The 25,025-nt window shown below is 43.4% G+C and overlaps 1 protein-coding gene across 1 annotated transcript in view; it reads right to left on the reverse strand.

The window, feature by feature from the left end:
- PIK3AP1 (phosphoinositide-3-kinase adaptor protein 1) overlaps positions 1–25,025 on the reverse strand; it is a 113,881-nt gene that overhangs the window by 26,075 nt on the left and 62,781 nt on the right. The window contains exons 8-10 of the mRNA XM_082611352.1: positions 24,433–24,622; positions 8,565–8,660; positions 3,104–3,301 (exon numbers count right to left, since the gene is read on the reverse strand). Coding sequence (XP_082467478.1) covers positions 3,104–3,301; positions 8,565–8,660; positions 24,433–24,622 — 484 coding nt within the window. The remainder of the gene's footprint in view (positions 1–3,103; positions 3,302–8,564; positions 8,661–24,432; positions 24,623–25,025) is intronic.

The following is a 25,025-nucleotide window of genomic DNA, read 5'->3' on the forward strand; positions in this document are numbered from 1 at the left end:
GGCCCGCACACCACGACGAGGAGGGGCCCCTGCTCGCCACAGTTAGAGGGGGCTCGTGCGCAGCGGCGAGGACCCAATGAAGGCAAAAATAAAAAATATACAAATAAATAAATTTATTTAAAAAAAAAAGACTTGTAGGGAAAACTGGGAAATGACAAGCATTCATTCAGTGGTAGGACTTCACAGTGATTAAGTCTCCCTGGGCTCTGCACACGACTCCCTGGGTTCAAATCCTGGCTCTGCCATTTACGAGCCATACAACCTAAGACAAGAGGCTTGACCTCTTCTTGCCTCAGTTTTCTGATATGTAGATTGAGGATAATAATTGTACCCTCCTCTTTGTGGGGATTACAGGAGTTAATACATGGAAAGTGCTGAGTATAGTGCCTGGCACATGTAAGCACTCCATGTTAACTTTTATTATTCACATCTAAACCTTGAGATTGATGCCAATAAGACAGCAATACCTTGGCTTACTAGTTAACACAAGGGATGTCTACTCAGTGCTTTACAGTTTATAAAATAGTCCCTCATGTATTATTTCATCTGACCCTCACAATAAGGCTCTGGCAGAGTATTATTATGCATCATTGTATACATATATTATTATGATACCCATTTTATAGATGAGGAAACTAAGGCTAAAGAGGGTGAAATGACTTACCCAATGTTCCATACTGTACAGCTGAAAAATATAAGAGCTGAGACTTGAACCCAGGTGTCCTGGACTCCAAACCATTGCCCTGTTTGTCATCTCCTGCCCCTCTCCTTTCCTCCTCACAGTTTCCTAGCAGGTCCATCAAGGCTCTTTAGGAACCACCTATGCCCCTCCCAACTGAACTTCCCACAGTGAGCCAGACCATCAACACCCTCTCCCCACCCCCTGCCATTTAGGCATTATCAACATATATATTTGGAAGCTTCTTCATTTGGGTTCCCTTAGAAGCAGACCTGGGGGACTTCCCTGGTGGTGCAGTGGTTAAGAATCCACTTGTCAGTGCAGGGGACATGCGTTTGATCCCTGATCCAGGAAGATCCCACATGCCGCTGAGCAACTAAGCCTGTGCGCCACAGCTACTGAGCCTGTGCACTAGAACCCGCAAGCCACAACTACTGAGCCTGTGTGCCACAATTACTGAAGCCTGTGCGCCTAGAGCTCATGCTCCGCAATGAGAAGCCCGCACACTGCAATGAAGACCCAACGCAGCCAAAAATAAATAAGTAAATTAATTAATTAAAAAAAAAGAACTCTGGAAAATATGTCTCTTAAAAAAAAAAAAAGAAGAAGCAGACCTGGGGACAGTGATCCAAGTACATGTAGACTATGTATGGTAGGTAAGATGGGGAAGTGGATAAAGCAATAAATGGTGGGTTATCCAGTAAGTCACCATGATGGGCAAGCTGGGGAGCTCTGGAAAGCAATGTAGAGCATGCACCCCAGAGTTCTCCCAGTAAAGGGGCAAGTAAGCTAGGGTACTCAGCCAACAACTCTACTCAGTCAGTGGTTGAGGGCTGCATCCAGGGGTGATAATCCCCCAACTCTTCCAGCCTGTCCTGCCCGAGAAAGCCATCAGGCTAAAAGACACAGGTTCTAATAGGCAGGGTCCATCCAGTGGGCATAAAAACTTAAAGAGCTGGGGAGATTTGAGCAGGACACTCACAGTGTCTGCTACACACGCCAAAGGAGATGCCATCCAAGGGAGGGCAAACCATGAGCACTGATGGCACTAGGCAATATATAATATCCCCCCCACTGTATTTCTACCCAATTTAAGGTTGCCAGATTTAACAAACCAAAACCAAAACTGAAAAAAAGAGTGCAATATTTGGGACACACTTACACTAAAAAGTTATTTGCTGTTTGTCTTAAATTCATACTTAACGAGGCATGCTGTACCTTATTTGACAAGCCCAGCCCAATTACCTGGGGCTCTGGTTGAGGGCTATCCTCCCCAGTTTATAATCTTTGCCATACCTTCCACAACTTGCTTATACTATTAAAAATGGAATGGAGGGACTTCCCTGGTGGCGCAGTGGTTAAGAATCCACCTGCCAATGCAGGGGACACAGGTTCGAGCCCTGGTCTGGGAAGATCCCACATGCCGCAGAGCAACTAAGCCCATGCGCCACAACTATTGAGCCTGCACTCTAGAGTCCACGAGCCACAACTACTGAGCCTGCATGCCACATCTACTGAAGCTCGCGTGCCTAGAGCCCGTGCTCCGCAATGAGAAAAGCCACCGCAATAAGAAGCCCATGTACTGCAATGAGTAGCCCCCACTCGCCACAACTAGAGAAAGCCCGCACACAGCAACAAAGACCCAATGCAGCCAAATATAAATAAATAAATAAGTAAATAAATTTATTTTTAAAAAATGGAATGGAGGTCAAGTGCACAGATCCGGCAATTCCTATACTCTTACAGTACTTGTAATCATATTAATAAAATCAAGTCCTGAAAGATAGTGAAACTGACAATGCTATCAGCATCTAACTAATGTCCCAGGGATCATTATGGGTCAAAACCCAATTATCACCAACTTTTATCAATACGAAGGTAGACAGCATAGCATTGTGGCTGAAAGCCAAGGTTGTGGAGTCAGATTCTTTGAGTTCAAATCCTGGCTCTGCTACTTGATAATCAAGTGACCTCTGTAAGCCTCAAAAATGAGGGCTTACATTTTCCTCATCTGTAAAATGGGGATGATAATGGCCCTTACCTAATAGATTATTATGACATATTCCAAATAGAGCACTCTTGGTAGATTTCAATAAATGTTAACTATTAAAAATTAATAATAATGAGAGTTTCAGGAGATACAAATTTACCAGGGATCTTGCCATTTGGAGTAGAGGGACATCTTGTTTACCTCTGTCTTCACACTATGCATAAATTCCTCCAGGAAGGCCAGAACTGAATCTGACCACTGCCCCAGTCTAGTTCCAGAATCTGCCCCAAGCTCGGACTCTGTCTCCTGGGGCTGGCTGGAGACCATTCAGAAGGGAATGGTCTTGAGCAATGGTTCAGGAAGTAGAAGATCCAGGGAATTCCTGCTGAGAGGCTCTGAAGACCCTACTGTGCATCATTCCCTGCCACACTTGCCTTTAGAAATGTATGGTTCCTTGTCAGACAGCTGGTGAGTGCCAGAAGCACTGGCCTCTGGCCTGGGCACTGGGACAGGGGGCCTGTTGGCCAAGTTCACGGAAGAGGCCTCATCATCATCCGCTGTGTGATAAACATCTTCTTCCTGACCGAGATGGTGTACCTCCCTCTCCAAACTGGACATTCCCATGCTGTTGCCTAGAAACAGAGAGAAAGGTGACTGAAAGCAATTGTCAAACCCTGGGACCCCCAAGTCATGCAGCCAGCTGCTCTGGGACCCAGCTCTGCACATCAGCAAGCTGGCCACCTCCACATTAGGTAGGGCCTGGCAGCCAACCAGGCCGGGGGCCAGCCCCACCTACCTGCACACCCACAGTAGTTGGCCCTGCCACAACAGAAAGACCCATGGGGCACCACTAGAACATATAGCTCTGGTGACCAGAGGGGAGTGTGCTACTGGGCCCCACAGACATCTGCTACATAAGGCCACCACTCTAAGATTGGGAAACATCACCAAGCTACCTAATACACAAAAATTAAAAGAGAGAATTAGGCAAAATGAGGGACAGAGAAATATATTCTAAATGAAGGAACAAGAAAAACCCCAGAAGAACTAAGCATAGTGGAGATAAGCAATCTACTTGATAAAGAGTGAAGATAATGATCATAAAGATGTTCAATGAACTTGGGAGAGGAATGGATGAACACAGTGAGAAGTTTAAGAAAGAGCTCAAAAATTTAAGGAACCAAGCGGATCTGAAGGATACAATAACTGAAATTTAAAAATACACCAGAAGGAGTTAATAGTAGATGAGATAATACAGAGGAATAGATCATTGAACTGGAAGACAGAATAGTGGAAATCACTCAAGCTGAACAGAAAAGAAGAAAAAAGAATTTAAAAAAATAAGGATAGTTTAGGAGATCTCTGAGACAACATCAAGCATGCTAACTTTCCCATTATTGGATCTCTGAAGGAGAAAAGAGAGCAAAAGGGGCAGAGAACGTATATGAAGAAATAATAGATGAAAACTTCCTTAACCTGGGAAAGGAAACAGATATTCAGGTCCAGGAAACACAGAGAGTCCCAAACAAGATCAACCCAAAAAGGTCCACACCAAGACACATTGTAATTAAAATGGCAAAAATTAAAGATAACGGGAGGGGCTTCCCTGGTGGTGCAGTGGTGGTGCAGCGGACGCCTGCCGATGCAGAAGACATGGGTTCGTGCCCCGGTCCGAGAAGATCCTATGTGCCGCGGAGCGGCTGGGCCCATGAGCCACGGCCACTGAGCCTGCGCGTCCGGAGCCTGTGCTCCGCAACGGGAGAGGCCACAACAGTGAGAGGCCCGCATACCGCAAAAAAAAAAAAAAAAAAAAAAGGTAAAGGGAGAATATTAAAAGCAGCAAGGGAAAGGCAACTAGTTACATATAAGGGAACTCCCATAAGAACACTAGCTGCTTTTTAGCAGAAATTTTGCAGGCCAGAAGGGAGTGATATCATATTTAACGTGATAAAAATAAGCTTACAACCAAGAATACTCTACCCAGAAAGGATATCATTCATATTTGAAGGAGAGATAAAGAGTTTTACAGACAAGCAAAAGCTAAAAACATTCAGCACCATTAAGCTGGCTTTACAGAAAGTGTTAAAGGGACTTCTCTAAGCAGAAAAGAAAATACCACAACTAGAAATATGAAAATTAAGAAAAGAAAAATCTCACTGATAAAGGCAAATATACAGTAAATATACAGATCAACCACTTATAAAGCTAGTAGGAAGGTTAAAAGACAAAAGTATTAAAATCATCTATATTCACAATAAGTAGCTGAGGGATACACAAAACAGAAAGATGTGAAATATGAAATCAAAGACATTAAACATTGGAGGCAGGTAAAAATTCAGGGTTGTGAGACTTCCCTGGTGGCGCAGTGGTTAAGAATCTGCCTGGGGCTTCCCTGGTGGCGCAGTGGTTGAGAGTCCGCCTGCCGATGCAGGGGACACAGGTTCGTGCCCTGGTCTGGGAAGATCCCACGTGCTGCGGAGCTGCTGGGCCCGTGAGCCATGGCCGCTGAGCCTGCGCGTCCGGAGCCTGTGCTCCGCAACGGGAGAGGCCACAGCAGTGAGAGGCCCGCGTACCACAAAAAAAAAAAAAAAAAAAAAAGAATCTGCCTGCCAGTGCAAGGGACAAGGGTTCAAGCCCTTGTCCAGGAGGATCCCACATGCCACGGAGCAACTAAGCCCATGTGCCACAACTACTGAGACTGTGAGCCACAGCTACTGAAGCCTGCATACCTAGAGCCCATGCTTTGCAACAAGAGAGGCCACCGCAATGAGAAGCCCGTGTACCACAATGAAGAGTAGCTCCTGCTTGCCGCAACTAGAGAAAGCCCACGCACAGCAATGAAGACCCAACACAGCCAAAGATAAATAAATAAAATAAATTAAAAAAAAAAAAAAAGAATCCGGCTGCTAATGTAGGGGACACCAGTTCGAGGCCTGGTCTGGGAAGATCCCACATACCACAGAGCAACTAAGCCCGCGAGCCACAACTACTGAGCCCATATGCCACAACTACTGAAGCCCTCACGCCTAGAGCCCGTGCTCCGCAACAAGAGAAGCCACCACAATGAGAAGACCATGCACTGCAATGAAGAGTAGCCCCCACTTGCCACAACTAAAGAAAGCCCGTATGCAGCAACGAAGACCCAATTCAGCCATAAATAAATAAATAAATAAATACATAAAATTAAAAAAAAAACACAAAAAACCTCATGGTAATCACAAACCAAAAATCTATTATAGATACATACACAAAAAGAGAAAGGAATCCAAACATAACACTAAAGATAGTCATCAAATCACAAGGAAATAGGAAAAGAAGAAAGGAACCAAAAAGAGATATTAAAAACCAACCAGAAAACATTAACAAAATGGCAATAAGCACATACCTACCAATAAATTGCTTTAACTGTAAATGGACTAAATGTTCCAATCAAAAGACATAGAGTGGCTGAATTCATCTATGATGCCAGCATCACCCTGATACCCAAAGCAGACAAAGACATCAAAAAAAAAGAAAATTACAGGCCAATATCCTTGATGAACATAGATGCAAAACTGTCCTCAACAAAATATTAGCAAAGGGAATTCAACAATGCATTAAAAGGATCATGCACCATGGTGAAGTGGGATTTAATCCCAAGGATGCAAAAATGACTCAATATCTGCAAATCAATTCACGTGATACATCATATTAACAAATTAAAGAATAAATATCATATGCTCATTTCAATGGATACAGAGAAAGCTTTTGACAAAATTCAACATCCATTTATGATAAAAACTCTCAACATAGTGGGTATAGAGGGAACACACCTCAACATAATAAAAGCCATATACAACAAGCCCACAGCTAACATCATACTCAATGGTGAAAAGCTGAAAACATTTCTGTTAAGATCAGGAACAACATAGTATTGGAAGTCCTAGCCATAGTAATCATACAAGAAAAAGAAATAACAGGGACTTCCCTGGTGGTGCAGTGTAAGAGTCCGCCTGCCAATGCAGGGGACACGGTTCAATTCTTGGTCTGGGAAGATCCCACGTGCCACGGAGCAACTAAGTTCATGTGCCATGACTACTGAGCTTGCACGCTAGAGCCCATGAGCCACAACTACTGAGCCCACGTGCCACAACTACTGAAGCCCCTGTGCCTACAGCCCGTGTTCTGCAGCAAGACAAACCACCACAATGAGAAGCCTGTTCACCGCAATGAAGAGTAGCCTCCACTTGCCACAACTAGAGAAAGCCCGCACATGGCAACGAAAACCCAACACAGCCAAAAATAAATAAAATTTAAAAAAAATAAATTTTTTTTAAAAAGAAATAAAAGGAATCCAAATCAGAAAGGAAAGAGAAAAAAGGTCACTGTTTGCAGATAACATGATACTGTATATAGGAAATCCTAAAGATGCCATCAAAAAACTACTAGAACAAGTGGTGCTTCCCTGGTGGCACAGTGGTTGAGAATCCGCCTGCCAATGCAGGGGACATGGGTTCATGCCCCGGTCCGGGAAGATCCCACATGCCACAGAGCAACTAAGCCCATGCACCACAACTACAGAGCCTGTGCTCTAGAGCCCGTGAGCCACAACTACTGAGCCCGCGTGCTGCAACTACTGAAGCCCACGTGCCTAGAGCCCGTGTTCCACAATGAGAGAAGTCACCACAGTGAGAAGCCCATGCGCTGCAACGAAGAGTAGCCCCCACTCGCCACTACTAGAGAAAGTCCGTGCACAGCAACGACCCAACACAGCCAAAAAAAACCACAAACAACTATTAGAACTAGTAAATGAATTCAGTTAAGTTGCAGAATACAAAATTAATATACAGAAATCTGTTGTGTTCACTAATAATAAACTATAAGAAACAGAAATTAAGAAAAAAATCCCAATTACAATTGCATCAAAAAGAATAAAATACCTAGGAATAAATCTAACCAAAGAGGTAAAAGACCTGTACTCTGAACATTATAAGACATTTATGAAAGAAACTGAAGACAACACAAATAACTGGAAAGATATACCACATTCGTGGATTGGAAGAATTAATATTGTTAAAATGACCATACTGCCCAAGGCAAATTATGGATTCAATGCAATCTCTATCAAATACCAATGGCATTTTTCACAGAACTAGGACAAATAATTCTAAAATGTGTAGGGAAACACAAAAGACCCCAAATAGCCAAAGCAATCTTGAGAAAGAAGAACAAAGCTGAAAGTATCATACTTTCTGATTTCAAACTATACTATAAAGCTATAGTAATCAAAACAGTATAGTACTGGCATAAAAATGGACTTCTGTAGATCAATGAAAACAAATAGAAAGCCCAGAAATAAACTCATGCTTATATGATCAATTAATTTATGACAAAGGAGCCAAGAATACATGGGGGGCAAAGACAATCTCTTCATAAATAGTGGGAAAACTGGACAACATACATATAATCACTCTTCAATACAGCCTTGACTTAATAATACCTGTGTATGTTCCCCTATGTTCTCCTCCTTCACCAGAAAGTAAAGTCTCTTGAGGGTATTGATTATATCTTATTTTCCTTTGTGTCCCCTAGCCCAACAACTAAAATAGTGCTTTGCTCATAGTAGGTACTCATTAAATTTTGGTCAAATTAAAATAAACAAGTGTTTTTAAAAAGAGATTTTGCTAAAGGCAACTTGTTTACCCAAAGCAGTGGCTCCAGTGGTGGGAACTTCTGGCTTACTTGTAATAGGCTGATGGGGGAGCTCGTGGGAATAGAGTGCCTTCAAGCACACCATGTGGCTTGTACATGGCAGCCCATTCCTTGAGTGGAGCAACCCTCATAGGGAGCCAGGCAATATCTAACATTTATTTCTCTTTCCCTCTTTTTGTTTCCCTGCTCACTGCTGCAACTTACCTTCTAAAAACTTGCGGATCATAGAATCCTTAGTGGTCCGAGAGAAACCATCTCTGGGGATTGGATTAGATGTACTGGCCTGAAGCATTTCAACATCTAGAAGGAAAAGGAGACTAAGACTTTATATGTTGTTCTTCCACATAGACAAGGACATTTTATAAGTGGATATACAAGGTTTGACAAATCAAGAGATTCAAGAATTCATTAAACCATCCATCTACCCATCCATCCGTCTAATCACCCATACATCCATAGGTCCATGCATGCATCCATACATCCAATTATCTACCTACTCAATAAGGACACTCAGTAAATATGGGGTATAAAGGAGAGCAACATTTACAACCTTCAGGCCCTTTCCTAGACCACAGGACTCAAAAGGTATAGATATGCTCATTTGTGTTTGAAAGAATTTGCCTAATTTTTAAATATATAACTGTAGTCTTTATAACAGCAAAAAAAATAAAAAATAAAAGGACAACAACAAATAATTGGAGGCAGAAACAACAAAGAATAGATAAATTGTAATTTATTTAAACAATGAACCATTTTCAACAGTTAAAAAGAATGTATGGGAGCCACTCTATCAACATAGTACCATCTCAAAAACATAACAACCAGAACTCTATTTTTAGGTCATTCATGTAATTGGTCATTTATAAGAAGCAGCACATAGACCTTTGGTTTTTCACTATTAAGCATAAACCCATGGGGACCAAAAATGTGTGTGAAAACTATTCAACTGTCACAGCAGATTCTACTAAAAACCTTAGTAACCAACATTACTTTATGTTACTTTATGACTCTGAAGTATGCATTTTGGGAGCAAAATTTCAGCCTTGTGTTAAAAGTAGAACTTTGATAATATCAAGAGGTTGCGTTCAGTAAGGCATATCACACAGTTACTGGGGACTTGTTTGCTTAGGCAAAATATGTAGTTTGAAGTTGAATAGTATACGTTGAGAAAAAAAATCATGTGAATTTAATCAGTATACACAGATATACTGTTCCTACTACTTTGATATTTGGGGACCAGTTAAATACAGTCTGGTGAATTTGTATGAAATATTTATATTTATATCACATTTTCCAAGAATATTAATTGAAAAGAGGTCATGGTCATAAAGTTATGTTAAGGATAATGAACTTCACATGACATAATCCTAGTTTTGAAACAAAATATCTGTATGTACATAGAAAAAAAGCCTGGAAGGAAATACATCAAAATGTATATAGTGGCTATTTCTGAAGTAGTATGGATAGGTCATGGACATTTCAGACCATAGACATTTTATTTTCTATTTTACACTTTTCTTTGTCTTCCAAATTATCCATAGTGGCTTCTGTTGCATTCATATATGAGAAAAACCCTATCAGCACTTTTTTAAAAGGCCTAGGTAATTATGATCAAGTATGCACAATTATTTTTTTAAGGAGAAAAATAGTCTTTATTAATTTTTACTATCATATTAAAAAAAATTTTTTTTATTAGTTTCTGCTTTATAACAAAGTGAATCAGTCATACATATACATCTGTTCCCACATCCCTTCCCTCTTGCATCTCCCTCCCTCCCACCCTCCTCATCCCACCCCTCCAGGCGGTCACAAAGCACCGAGCTGATCTCCCTGTGCTCTGCGGCTGCTTCCCACTATCTATCTACCTTACATTTGGTAGTGTATATATGTCCATGCCTCTCTTTCGCTTTGTCACAGCTTACCCTTCCCCCTCCCCATATCCTCAAGTCCATTCTCAAGTAGGTCTGTAAGTATGTACAATTAGATTCCCAAAGCAAAAATAATTTCAGGTTATTAAAAAAAATTATAGCTCACCTGTCAATTACCAGATTACTGATTTTTAAATTATAAAACATACTGCTTTTTATTTTTTTTAATTAATTAATTTATTTATGTATTTATTTTTGGCTGCATTGGGTCTTCCTTGCTGCGCGCAGGCTTTCTCTAAGTTGCAGCAAGTGGGGCCTATTCTTCGTTGCGGTGGCTTCTCTTGTTGCGGAGCACGGGCTCTAGGTGCGCGGGCTTCAGTAGTGTTGGCTCGCAGGCTCTAGAGTGCAGGGTCAGTAGTTGTGGCACACGGGCTTAGCTGTTCCACAGCATGTGGGATCTTCCTGGACCAGGGATCGAACCTGTGTCCCCAGCATTGGCAGGCAGATTCTTAACCACTGCGCCACCAGGGAAGTCCATACTGATTTTTAAACTTTCCAGTGACCAGATATTACATTATTACATAGCATAGCTCTTACCCGACCTTGTTTCAAACTTTGACAATCTTTTAATAATCTAAATATAAATTTTGTGACCATAAAACAAAACAAAACACAATGTTGAGTGAAACAGTTGCAGACTGGTTTTTGCAGTATATAAAGTATTTTATATAAAGTAGTTTTCAGTATATAAAGTAGTTTATATAAAGTTTTAAGGTCTATAAAATGATACTACATGTAGTTTATGAATTCATAAATATCTAGTAAACATATGAAAACATGCTGAAATGCTGGAAAGGATAAATGTTGAGTTCATGGTAGTGGTTACCTCTGGGAGGGAGGGAGGACAATCAGGTTCCAGAGGGGGTTCATAGGGGGCTATAATATGTAATTAAAAAAAAAAAGATCTGAGACGAGAAAAAAAATAGATATTCTTGATGAATCAGAATCTTCAAGAAATACAACATTTCTGAAAATTAATATGCTACCTTTTGCCCCCAAAAGGGGAAAATAAGATTCTATTTTTGCATTTTCTTGTATATGCAAAAAAGAAACTCTGGAAGGAGATATAAGAAATTAAGATCAATGGTTTCCTGGGAACTAGAAAGATGACAGACAGGACTGGAAAAAGGTTTTTTTCACTGTTCATCTTTTTATATTCTAGTTTTTCTATCCTATTGAAAAAATAAAGGAAAGAAATGCAGAGCTCTGATCATGTTTTCGTTACTTTAAATATTATCCAAAAAAAGGGAAGATAAAGCAATTCCCCTTTTTTACCTTTTCAGTTTAATGTTTCTTGAAATGTGTGTAGTGGAGACATTACATTGAATATAATGTACCTTGATACCCTCTGGTCCAGAGCCCTGTGATTCCAAATGAGTAAACTGTTAATTCAGTGAACTTCTCTTGTCAACACTGAATTCTATAAAGTAAACCGTAGAGAGATTAGGGTGACTGTACTGATCCTGAAACACACTTATATGTGTTTTAATTTTAAAAATAAATTTCTGGGACTTCCCTGGTGGTCCAGTGGGTAAGACTCTGAGCTCCCATTGCAGAGGGCCCGGGTTTGATCCCTGGTCAGGGAACTAGATCCCACACGCGTGCCGCAACTAAGAAGTCCACATGCTGCAACTAAAGATCCCACATGCCGTAACTAAGACCCGGCACAGCCAAAATAAATAAATACTAAAAAAAAATTCTAAGAACTCACAATTCATTCCTTAAAAATTCAAGACCAGAAAAACGACACTTATTTGAGATTTCTATTTAAATTGCTTAATTGTGGTTTTATGGGACATGTTTCTCATGGAGTTAGAAAATTGGGAAGAAAGACATATCCTACAGGTGTGCCTTACTGGGAGCAGGACCCTCCTCTACCCTCCTGACTCCTACCCCTACAATCCCTCACCCCTTAGCTGCCTGACCCTGACCCAGCCAACTTTTGAAACTCTTCATTCACACAACAATAAAACACAGAGGAAAAGACCCCGAAGGAAAGACTTGCTTGCATCAGACACCCCTAGAGATGAGGGGAGGGAGAAGTTTTGTGGGCCTATCGTTGGGCTCTGTCATGCCCAGTGCTGCATCCTCCAGGAAACCACAGCCCCCTCAGGCTCCAGCATCTCTAAGAACCTGGTGAGGGCAGAGCAGCGTCAGGACAGTTTCAATCACCAATAACCAGATCTCCCAGGCTGGCAACACCAGAGCGCAAACCTCACACACACAATCGGCCACCCCCACTGACAGTGGTAAAAGAGACATGCACGGCCTAGCTACTTCACTCACAAAGTTCAGTTTGAGACAACTGATTTCCACATCTGAGATGTAGCTGCAAAATTGAAGGAGCTACAAAGAGTGTTGGAAAAACAAAATGTAGACGAAAAATGGAAACAGCAAGAGCAGCCCTGGCTGGACCTGGCACACTTCCGTAATAAGGATGTGGGCTTCTGTGCCTAGTACTATGACCCCATCGTAATGTGCTGAATTTTATGTGGGTTAAAGAAAGAATTTTAAAAAGAAAAGAGAGAAAAAAGAATGAGCACCAGTAAATGACATGTCAATATCACGATCCTTTGCTACAACGCACTGAGGAGGAGGCAACATCATTGTTATGGCATTCTTGTCCAGAATTTATAACCTCAGTCCAATCACAGAAAGCATCTGACAAATCCAAACTAAAGGGCATGCTACAAAAAAACTGATTGGTGTTCTTCCAGAATGTCAAGATGAGGAAAGACTGAGGAACTGTTACACATTGGAGGAGACTAAGGAGAATAACAGCATGCACTGCAGGATCCTATCTAGGTTCAGCATCTAGTCCTATCTACGAACAGAAAAAGAACATTAGGGGGAAAACCAGTGAAATTTTGAACAAGGTCTGGAGGTTAGTTAGTGGAATTGCACCAATGTTAATTTCTTGGCTTTAGTAACTGTACTCTGGTTAGGTAAGATGTTAATATTAGGGAAATCTGGGTGAAAGGTATACAGGAAGGGTAGCATTTTTGCAACTTTTCTCTAAATCTAAAAGTATTTCAAAATAAAAAGGTTTTTTTTTAAAGAAGAAGAACAGGTAGGAGGGAAAGAGATGAGAAAAGGAGAGGAAGAAATGCAACAGCAAAACTAAAGAAGCGTAAGCCCTGGGAATGACCTACACTGACCCTTTCCTGTCCACCTACACTATCAAGTCACCTTCCAGGGACTCCTGGGAGCCACGCACCTCTGGGTACGATGAACAAGGCAGGGCTAAATGAGCCACCTGTGACAAACAAATCTTTTTACTCTGCGGTCACGCTTTCACTGGTGGTTAAGAGCATGATTTTGGAAGGAGACAAACTAGGATCTGCTAAAGATCAGTCCTGAGACATAAGTAGAATTATTTCTCCTCCCTGAGGCACCCTAGAAGGATGGTGAGAGGTTTGGGCACTATGGTCAGAATGCATAGTTTCCAATTTTGACTCTTCCACTTCTGACTGTAGGACTGCAACACCCACCCGTCCAACTGACTTTTAGATCCAACTTTTTGGATCCAGCTGATCATCTGAGCTCGCAAGATGACCGTGGGCCATGCTGGTGCCAGTCTACTCAGAAGGATGGAGGATACAGACCAGCAGGACAGTACCAAGCGGCCTTCCTCATCGAGGGCAGTCTTTACACCAGTCCAGAAACTCTCACGCAAGGAGACAAGATCCATATCAGGCAGGTGGAGAAGCTGCCATGGTGTCTCAAGGGAGCAGCATTTCTCAACTCCGGAGTTTATTAGCAACTCCTGAGGCGTTAGCTTCCAGGGTCTCCATAAGAGGCATCCAGAGACATTGCCCTCAGGGAAGCCCAAAGTATGGTGTCCCTTTCAGGTATTTATAGTTTACATACAACTCCTCTCAGTTCCAGATGCAATTTACCACCAATTAGGGGTCATTTTTATCCTAGGCAATGTTGCCTAGAGACATAATTGACATATGGCTTTTATCAGGTCACCAGGGTAACAGAGTGGAAGTCAACAAAGGTCAAATTCTCCTGCAGAAAGGGAAATGAGAGCTGTTGCATTAACTCTTTGCCCACAATTATCTTGGGCCAAGTTGTTTACATCCTCTCAGGATCTGTTTTCCTGTCTGTAAAATGGTGATAATAATAGTACATATATCATAGGTTTCTCATGAGTATTACATGAGAAGCACAGAGCTTGGCACATAGGAAGTGCTAAATGCACGTTAGCTGCTATTATTACTGTTATCTTTATTATTAAATTCTACACCCATGCTAATGTCCTAAGTAGAGGACAATTTTAAAAAGAGGACTCAATTTATACTTTTTAATAGTAATGTTATTTGTTTGAAGTCAAGTCTCCTCCTTCAGAGTAATAAATGCTTATGGGTTAATTCTAACATCTGAATATCCACACATATTTTCAAATTACCTTTCCTAGCAAAGAATTACACCCAATCAATAGTTTTATATTGAATAGACTTAAAGCACAGGGGCATCGTACGATAACAAACGATAATTCTTCACCATGGAATTATTTGCGGAAACCTGACTCACAAACAAGGCTTGCCAGGCATTGTCTTGATCATGGCTCCTGAACACCAAGTCCAGGCTGGACAGAGCCGGAGGCTTCTTTCCTCCTTGGCCAAGGCTCTGCCGCTGCAGTCCAGACCTAACTTGGAGGCCCCATGCCCATTACCTTGTGCTTTCCTGAGGCTTATCACATTTTTTATTAGAAGGCTCAGCAATGAGCACCAAGGGGAAATTCTAGCAGCTCTTCAATCCCTTCTGGCCCCACCCCATACTGCCGGGATCACAGGTAGAGGCTGATCTTAAGGTCAGAGCCTAAAGCCAGAGGATCTGAGGCTTGGCTGGAAGAGCATGATGGAGGCAGGGGCACAGGGAGGAGGAGGATGGTCTGCAGACACATGAGAAGGCCTGGAAGTCAGCCGTAAAGGCCCTGACAAGGGCTGGAGCCAAGTGAATGGTCTGCATTCAGGCTACAAACATAAGTCAGGGAAAGGCAGCAGTCAAGGCCCGGCAAGCAATAGAGGTCCAGGACACTGGCCGATAATGTCTGTAAAATGGTGATAATAATAGTACGTATCTCATGGGTTTGTCACGAGTATTAAATGCGAAGCACAGCGCCTGGCACACAGGAAGTGCTAAATGCACGTTACCTGCTACTATTACCGTTATTACCATTATCTGTATTAGTAAAGCAGGTCAAGATCACAATCAGAGGTGGTGATTACCAGCGTGGACTTTGACGTCCTGGAGACCTGGGTTCAAGCCCTGGCTCTGCTTCTTAGTAGCTCTGTGTCCTTGGACAAGTTACTTGATATCAGTAAGCGTTCATATCTCCATCTGTAAAGTGGGTATGGATAACAGTACCTACCTCATAGGAAGACTGTAGGAACCAATTGAGACGAGGCTTATAAAATGTTTAGCAACAGTACTAGGCACTAAATATTAATGGTTATCATTATATTGAGGCAACCTAGACAGTTTATTAGCTTTCTATTGTTGCTGTAGCAAATTACCACAAACTTAGTGACTTAAAACAACATCCAGTTCTGTAGTTCAGAGGTCTGAAATGGGTCTCACCGGGCTAAATCAAGGTTTCGGCTGGACTGCATTCCTTTCTGGGAGATCTAGGGGAGGTTCAGTCTTCTTGCCCTTTCCAGCTTCTAGAGGCCCCGCACTCCTCGGCACGAGGCCCTCTTCTTCCATCTTCAAAGCCAGTAATGTTGCACAGAAAGCTCAGCTGAACAGAGTCCTTCTCATGGTGCCATCTCTGGTCTAACCTGATTCCTTCCTTTATGTTTTTTTTTGGCCACGACCAGGGCCAGGGATTGAACCCAGGCCACCGCAGTGAAAGTGCTGAGTCCTAACCAGTGGATCACCAGGAAATTCCCATCTTTCTTCTACTTTTAAGGACCCTTGTGATTATACTGTGCCCACCCTGATAATCCAGGATATTCCCATTATTTTAAGGCCAGCTGATTAGCAACCTTAATTCCATCTGCAACTTTCATTCCCCTTTGCCATGTAATCTAGCATATTCACAGGTTCAGGGGCATTATTCTGCCTACCACAGGTAAGACCAAATGTGAGCACAGTCAACCTGTCATGAATTTCCTTCCCATGTGGGACTGGCGAGGGGAGTGGGCACAGGGACCAGGGTGCACTCAAGCAAGTCCATCATGTCATGTACACATATGGACTCAGTAGCCCTGGCCTGATGTGGGCACAGGCCTCTACTGAGTCTCTGTAGGTGCACTGCCTTAAATGAAGAAAAATACTTTTCTTTCCATTTATATTTTAAATAAAATGATTATTTTTATACTGAGTTCAACGTAAGTATCTTTGAATTAGACCAGGAACAGTGGATACACACATTGGCTTCCATGTCCCTATTGTGTACTCAAGGCAAACATCCCTATTCAATCATAGCACTCTTTGCGGCCTCAGAATCCTTCTCAACACAGCTCCCCAGGCACTCAACACCAGCTAACTGACACTGACACATGAAATTACTTTTAAAACACTATTTGCCATAGCTATATTAGGCAGTAAGTCCTAGTAGTAGCAGATACTACTTTTGTAATAATAAAGAAGGGAAAAGAAAAAGTACCTGGTGGTTTGGAGTTAATGAGAGATAAAACCCTCAAACTGTAAATTTGACAACCCATGTGTACATACAACCCAGGCACACAGTAACACATGAGCGACTGAAATAGAAAATTCTGGAGGTGAAGGGAGTCCGTTTCCAGACAAAGGACATTTTGAAAAGAAAAGCACAGCAACAGATCCCTGTGTCCCTGGATGCTCAGGGTTTGTACTTCAGATTCTAAGCATTTAACCTTCACCACTTAGATAAACTGAAATGTGCTGAAACCTGCTGGTCTAAGGAAAAAGTGCAAAGTTCTTTCATTTCATTGGGAAAAAACCCCAAAACAATAACAAGGAAACTCTGGGGCCACAGTCTCCTTCTGGGAAAAGCAGCTGCAGCGTTACACTATACTTTTTCAAAGGAGTCAACCCCAAAGAAACCATTCCTGGGAAGAAAGAAGCTTGAACAGATGAAGAGAAGGCAGGTAGGCAAGTAATTAAGGAATGAGTCAAGAGCAATAACTAATTTTCAAAGAAGCTCATATGATACTCCTCATGGGACATAAATCTAGATCACTCGGCTGCAGTGGAAACTCCATCCAGATTATGTGTTGTTAATTTAACAGAAAACCTAATCTGAGTATGTAATACAGTAAAATGTCAGATACTGAGAGACTATTCTTCTGGAAAGGCTCTCAAACCCTGAAAGCAGGCCAAAAGAATTTTTTTTCAGCAAGTGCTTTTGTGGCCAGAAAAGAGGCTTAGAACAAGGATCAGCATGGTAAAACATGTGAAGAAAACCTGAAACCCGATTGGTTCCATTTGCACACAGGTGGAATGGACTGCTGGATTGACCATGTCAATAAGAAAGTCCAACCTTCCCATACCCTCATGGAGAAGTGAGGGGAAGGAGAGAGATAGGCAGAGACAGGGACAGAGAGAAAGAGATAGTCACACACATGCAGAGGTTGGCAGGGGGAGAGGGAGAGAAAGGGAGAGAGACAATGAGACAATGAGACACAAAGAAAGAGGGAGTTGGGGGAGGGGAGAGACAGAGACAGAAACAGAGACAGAGAAACAGAGACAGAGAGAAGAGAAATGACAGTCTGAAATTAGAGGTGCTAAGGAGTGATTGACATTGAAAAAGAAGCTAAGCATGAAAGGGTTAGGAGAAGCAGCATGCTAAGTTTTGTGGATTTCTTAGCAGACAACAAGTACCTTAGTGCGGTGCTCCTGGTAAGCACACAGGCCCTCTGTCTTGCAGGAATGAGTCCACGGGACGAGCTCCTGATCGGGTGTAGTGGGTACTATGACTTGCTAAGTCACAGGCACCCCTCCCCCAATCCATTCTCTACTAGCTGCCCTCTTGAGGGCACCGTGTCTTTTTCCTCAATCGTACTGTCACAGTTTGTAGTTATATATTCAGTTATGCAGTACCTTTGTTTAATATCCAACTCTCCCGCTAGAAGGGAAGCTCTGGAAGGCAGGGATCATGCCAGCTTATTTACTGACTCCTCATCACCTGGCACAGTGACTTAAGCACTCAAGGGGGTTGATAAATGTTGTTGAATGAATGAATGTGAGAATGGACAAACTAATGGGTAATAAGCAAATGAATACATGGATATGGAGATCTTTGGGCTTTGTTAAGGAATGTGGGCATTTCCCAAGCTGAGAAAAGAGAAGGGCAATTCAGGCAGCAGGAAGAGCGCAAGCAAATGAGTGGAGACAAGAAAGAAAAGGCAGCTGGGAGCGGCCAAAGATGTCCCACCTTCGGGGACATCTAACAGATATCTCACTACCACCTATCGGGGAAGTGAAGTCCCTGCACTGGAACATCAACAAACAATTCCACACCACAACATCTAGGATGACTTCTTATTTTCTGGTAACTCTCAAATTCAAGAAATAATTGAGCACCTGTTGTGTACAGCCTGTGGATGATACATGCTTCCTAACTGAAGTAGGAGCAGGTAAGCAGAGAAGCGTGTACGTAACCAGAGTGCAAACTGATCGGCATGCCATGCCCCGAGGAGGGTGTGACCCACAGCTGTACAGGTGCAGAGGGGAGCGAGGTCGCTGCTGATGGTGAGGATTTTATCGTATTAATTTAAAAACATTCAATCCAGCATGCTTTCACTAAGTGCCTATCTCCACAACACAGTTCTTGTACATCTAGAGGAGGGAAAAGCTACAGAAGTCAGGAAGTGCCCTGAGGATCCCTCTGCTTCACCAGGTCAGTTTCAGCCCCAGACAAGACAGGAACAGCCAGCCCTGCCTCAGAGGGAGTTCCTTGCTGGTAAGACCTCATGCCTTGCACCCAGCCCCACTGCCTCTAAGGCACTTCTTGGCTCTGCTAGCCAGGGTCTTCCCAAGATGAATAGCAGGAGGATGGCAGAGACTCCGCGGCTGCAGGAAGGAAGACTCTTGAGAGAAAAGTGTGCAGGTGGGGGAGGCAGCGTGTTCCAGTAACTTAATTTTACTTACAAATGGTCCTTCAGGTGGGCTCAGACCTTACATGGCTGGGCTATGAGGCTGCTCACTGGGCCCAGTTATGCCCCCAGCTCAGAGGGGACCCCGCTCACAGAGACGGTAACCAGAGAGCCCCAGTAAAGAAAACACTGCTGGAGATGATCTGTTACAAAGACGGCAGTTACCAAGGAGGTTGCTAAGGGAAGTCAGCAAGTTAGCTGGGGCTAAGTTGGCTCTCCACTGCACACAAACTTGAGCCACAGACCCAGGTGGAGGGAGCAGGGGCGCAAAAGAAACGTTCAACGCAAGAGTCACAAGAAGCAGAACAGCCCTCTGGGATGGATTAGAGTGACACGTGTGAGTTTAGTCTCTAGTAGCGAGACATTGCATCCTTCTCCTTTTACTCCTCTCTCCTGATGCAGAAAGACAAACCTCTGAGATAGTCAAGCAGCACTAAATCCACAAGCGGATTACCTTTGAAACAGCTGGACAAGGGCCTCCCAGAAATGGCTCCTGAGGCCTTAGTACCCAGAGCCTCATCAAAGTGCCCAGTCACAGGGTGAGGCTTTCCACACAAAACGTACTACCTAAGTCAAAGGACCACCAGGACCATCGTATCATTCTCTGAAAGCAGGGATAGAAGCAAACGAAGTAAATGAGAAAAATATCAGGAGATAGTGAAGATACCCAAAGAGAGGTGTGCTGTGATGTTTAGTTAGTGTTTGCAGAAGCTTACCCTAAGAACATTTATTTCTTACATAGTACGGTGCGGAAAATGATGGTTTAAATCCGTGGGCGTTTGAACACAAAATTCTCAAGAGAATTGAGAGCAAAGTTGAAAGTCTGATAACAAAGACGTAGTTACCACCTGGTGGCAGCATATCTAAACTAAAGACAGTATGAGGAGTGTGTATGTGCCTGTGTGTGTGTGTGCGCACGCGTGTGCGCACGCGTGTGCACCCGCACCCACGCACGCAAGTTCAGGGGAAGGATCATAAAATCTCAGGATCAGAACCCAACATTGCTGCCCAGCCAATTCATTCAACACTGGGAGTTTCCCAAACAACCTTCCTACTTAGTGGTTGTTTGGATTCCCTTTGGGGACCTCATTACTATCCCCTTTCCAAAACTCTCAAGTCAGAAGGAGGCAGCTTTGTCCCAACACAATCAGATGACCTCCAAAGCTGTGGTAAGGAGATGGCATAGAGCCTGCACTCCATAATGTTTGTCCTGTGAGTGAATGAATGAATGAGTGAGCGAGTCAGCTAGTGAATAAACACGGCCTAGTTTCCTTCCTATTTTCAGCCTCTAGGGTTGAATGGTAACAAAGGTGGGGCACTGATAACCTCCGCTATTCAGATTTAGGAAATAGCTCCCCTGTAAGTATCTGTCCCAGGGCTGGCAAGTCCTGACCCTAGAAGAAGGGCAGGCCAGGAGGGTCCTCTAGCTCCGTGGGCAGCTGACAGACTTGACCCCTGGGACTACGCAGACCCAGATTCCTGACCTGGTTCTCCCACGATTAGACTGAAGTAAGTTACTAAATCTTGGAGCCTTAGCGGTCTCCTCTATAAAATGAAGATAACTTTATCCACCAAGCCCCAGGACGCTCAGATGAGATCACAGAGATGAAAGCAGTGTATTGACTTGAAAGGGCCAGAAGATTACTGTGCTGGCTGGCGTTACAAATATGCATCTTAGATTTATCAGTCTTATTTATGACCTAAACTGCCTTCTCCCCCAGAGAGTCACTGATAGTAAGATGAATGGTTCCTCCCCAGGTACAAGTTGCTGCTGCTTCTGGGCCAGTAGGTAAGTGGTCATTCTCAAGATTAAACCACAGAGACAGAAACACAAATCATATCTAGATTCAGAAAATTCAGAGTTTACATGATCTGGCAAGTGAAAACTGCAGTGGGTTTCCCCTGCCCATTCCCCAGACAGCGGAATCCTACAGCCTGCCTGTTGCTGGCCTCCTCCTAGCTCCACGGCAACCAGAATTCCCCACCCCCCCACCCCCTGGAACTTTACAAGATGCCAACTGGCCGCAAACCAGGCAAGCTCCATAGCACTCCACCGCCTTGGGAAGTGCTGAAGAGGCTCAGCGCTCCCGCTGTGAGAGGCCCAGCAGACAGGAGTAATGGGATGGCTGCTGTTAGCATTCCCTACAGCTTTGCACTGCTGTGGTGGGGGGATTTCCTGTGTTGGAGCATCCAGAGGGATAAGAGGTGTTAAGCCTGTCTGTCAACACTAAACCAACTGCCAGTAAAGTGCGGGATCCTTCAATTGTTCAACTGCCCCACCGCAGGGACACAGGGCAGAAATGATGATGCATGGTTTCTGGCTTCCCAGAGGGGTACTAGTTTTTCTCCAAATGTTCTTTTGTGAATGAGTCTCTGTTCCAGACTGAAAAGGACTGTGTCTTCCCTCCACCCCATTGTCTCACCAAAAACCAGGAGTGGGAGCGGCAAGTGGCAGAAACACAGATGCTCCAGAATGCTTGTTGGGTCCATGGAGAGATGGACAGATGTGCAAGGGTAGGGGGCGCCAGAGGCTGTTTTGTGAGCTAACATCTGGGCCGCAAAAAGAGGAGGCATGGCTGGAGCTGCTAGATGGTTTTTCTAAAAGAAACCACGACTAAAATTTGTGGTGTTAGATGGAAACTTCTGGCACAGAATAAGGAATATGGTCCTCAAGACAGAGAGACCTGGGTTCAAACCTGGACTCTATCACTTATTAGCTGTGAGACTTTGGCGGAGTTGCTTAACCTCTCTGTGCCTCAGTTTACTCATTTGTAAAGTGCAGGTTAATAAAAGCACCCCTGTATGGCTGCTTTGAGGATTCAGTGAGGTAGAGGATGTGGATGGTGAGGATGACGCCTTCTCTCCTCACCTTCCTGCTGGGTCATGGCTGATTCAGGAAGAGCTTCCATAAGTACCTCAAGTCCTTCCAGTCAGGTGCTGAGAGAGAGCTTCCACCGCTCTGTCCCTCTTTCTTCTGTTCCCCCAGAGGAGCAGCCAATCTGACTAGCAAGCACCTAACAACCACTGGACCACATCTTCCAGGTGTTAGGGTTGCAGTGTCAAAGGCTCTGCTGGTGTCAGGGTTCACCTCTGGCCCCCTGACTCGCCCACATTTCCTGCTCCAAAGCGCCCTCTTAATGCCTGCTTTTCCGTTCATGGATGGGAAAATCAGGCCCAACTCCTTGTGGGCCCAGGTCCCCGCGGTCTTCTCCTCAGGCTGAAAATTGGCAATACTCAATCTAGCCCATTCCAGAAATTCCTCTGTCAATAAAGCCGATGGATGTGTTGATAGGTATGTGTCTTGTCTTTCTTGAATCTATTAATTAGACCAGAGGGAAGGAGGGAGAAGTTGTAGGCAGTGTTTCAGAGCTCCTAGCATCTCGTAGCAAATGGTGGTAACATATAAAGAAGACCCTTAGAGGGCTGGTTGTGTGGTCCTCCTGCTTCAACCCTGATATGTGCATCGAAAGCCAATGTTTATTTAGACCAGTGGTTCTCAAGGGGAGTGGCACTGCCCTCTAGAGGGTGTTTGGAAAATCTATGAGGGTATTTTGGGTTGTCACCATGATGCAGGGACACTACTGGCATTTAGCAGAAGGGAGAAAGATGCTAGACAACCTTCACTGTGGGAACAGCCTTGTTTTGTGTCCCTCATGACTTTTAAATATTTCACTAGATAGACATATGGGTTAAAAAAATAACTGCTTATGATACATATGTGTATATTTGTACCTATCTGTTTATATGTATATGTGTATGTGTATATTTTTAAATTTAATATCAGCAGGTATAAGGAAAAATATGGGCAAAAATCCCCACCAAACTATTACACGTGCTATATAGGTTGGTTGAGTGGAGTCATGAACTTTTAATAGCTCGGTTATACATTTTTTTTTGTTTCCAATTTTTGGAAGAATATATTATTTTTGCTGTTAAAAAGAATTAAGATAAACAAAAATGGGCAAAATTTGTTAAGCAATTTACAAAAAAAATCATATCCTGGAGATATGATATTTTGGAAATAAGTTTATTATATATTAATCCAGTAAAATCAGGTTATCAAAAAAAACCCTGCTTATAATTTTCTGAGCCTAGAAGCTAAACTGCTTCATTTATGAAATACAACTTGTATTTTTGCATGGTTTTGATATACACCAAATTTTCCAGGAATTCAATTACTATGAAAATGGAGAAGAGAATGTGAGGAATCATTCACCATTTAGGAAAATCCAGGCATTGATGCCAGCGCTGCTGGCGGTATCCAAGTCACTGATACAATAAACATGTCAGTCAGCACTTGAGGCTGTGACTTTGGCAGTGATTCTGAGCGTAGGTGACTGCAACTGACTAATGCACTATGTCCTTGTATGGAGGCACATCTGAGAATTTCCTCTCCTATGAGTTCTCTTCTATATTTCAATTGGGACTTATATTTGATTTCTAAAAATTTCATATGTAGGTAGGTTATATTATATGTATCTCATGTCAGGGTAGTAGTGGGGGCATTACAAAATGTTTGCTATAAAAAGGGCCCGTTGGGGCTTCCCTGGTGGTGCAGTGGTTGAGAGTCCGCCTGCCGATGCAGGGGACACGGGTTCGTGCCCCGGTCCGGGAAGATCCCACATGCTGCGGAGTGGCTGGGCCCGTGAGCCATGGCCGCTGAGCCTGCGCTCCGCAGCGGGAGAGGCCACAGCAGTGAGAGGCCGCATACCGCAAAAAAAAAAAAAAAAAAAAAAAAAAGGGCCCGTTGGAACTGACGGAGTCAAAAGCCACTGATTTTGCTTCTGGATCACAAGGCACAAAGCCTTCATCGACTCTGACTTCCAGGCCCTTGCTTAAACTTTCCAGTCACACAGCGGTCATAGCAGAGGAAGTTTGGAGAACGATTCTGCTTGTCACAGCACATGATGACCTGTCTAACTTTGTGTGAAATGGGATCTTCATCACTGCGGAGTAGGGCAGGGGGTAAGCAAGGGAATTTCCCCAGACACAGCAGAAAGAAAAAACGCATTTCTCAGCAGAAAGATGGAAGCAGAACTGTGCTGTGCTACTTACAGAGGTCCTCGGTGGCAGCTGGGACAAAGGCCGCCATGGACTCATACAGCTCCTCGTCACAGCCGGGGTTGAGGGAGCACTTCATGAGCAGGTCTGTGGAAAGGTGGGCCATGGACTCATACACAGAGTCAGCCTCCTCCCCTTGCATCAGTTCCTCTTTAATGTGACTCTTCAGCATGTCCACAGTTTCCTGAAAGAGAAGGTGGGACCCCACAGGCACACTGACACAGCCGGGCTCTCTGGGTAGAGTCAGGCCCTCGAGTGGGTTTGTGACAGCAAAGTAAAACCTCACACACATCAGGGTTGCAACTATGTGCGCATGTCTGTATTTTCCACCACACTGAAAGCCCCTTGAGGCCAGGCTCCAAGTCTTTTTCTTTGTTTTATGTTCTTTGTTTTAACCTTTGTATCTTCCTCCAACACTAAGAACAGAGTTATGCACTCAGAGGAGACACCCGTTAAATGTCCAGTGCCCAGAGGATACAAATTTAAAACTTTCTCGTGGGTACCTATTACGTGTCAGGGACAGTGCTATGGATGTGCCTATACATTATCTCATGGCATCCTTTCCACCACTGCTTGAGAGTGTCTCC

The sequence above is a fragment of the Mesoplodon mirus genome, assembly GCF_964341445.2.
Source record: "Mesoplodon mirus genome assembly, chromosome: 2".
Classification (NCBI taxonomy): domain Eukaryota; kingdom Metazoa; phylum Chordata; class Mammalia; order Artiodactyla; family Ziphiidae; genus Mesoplodon; species Mesoplodon mirus.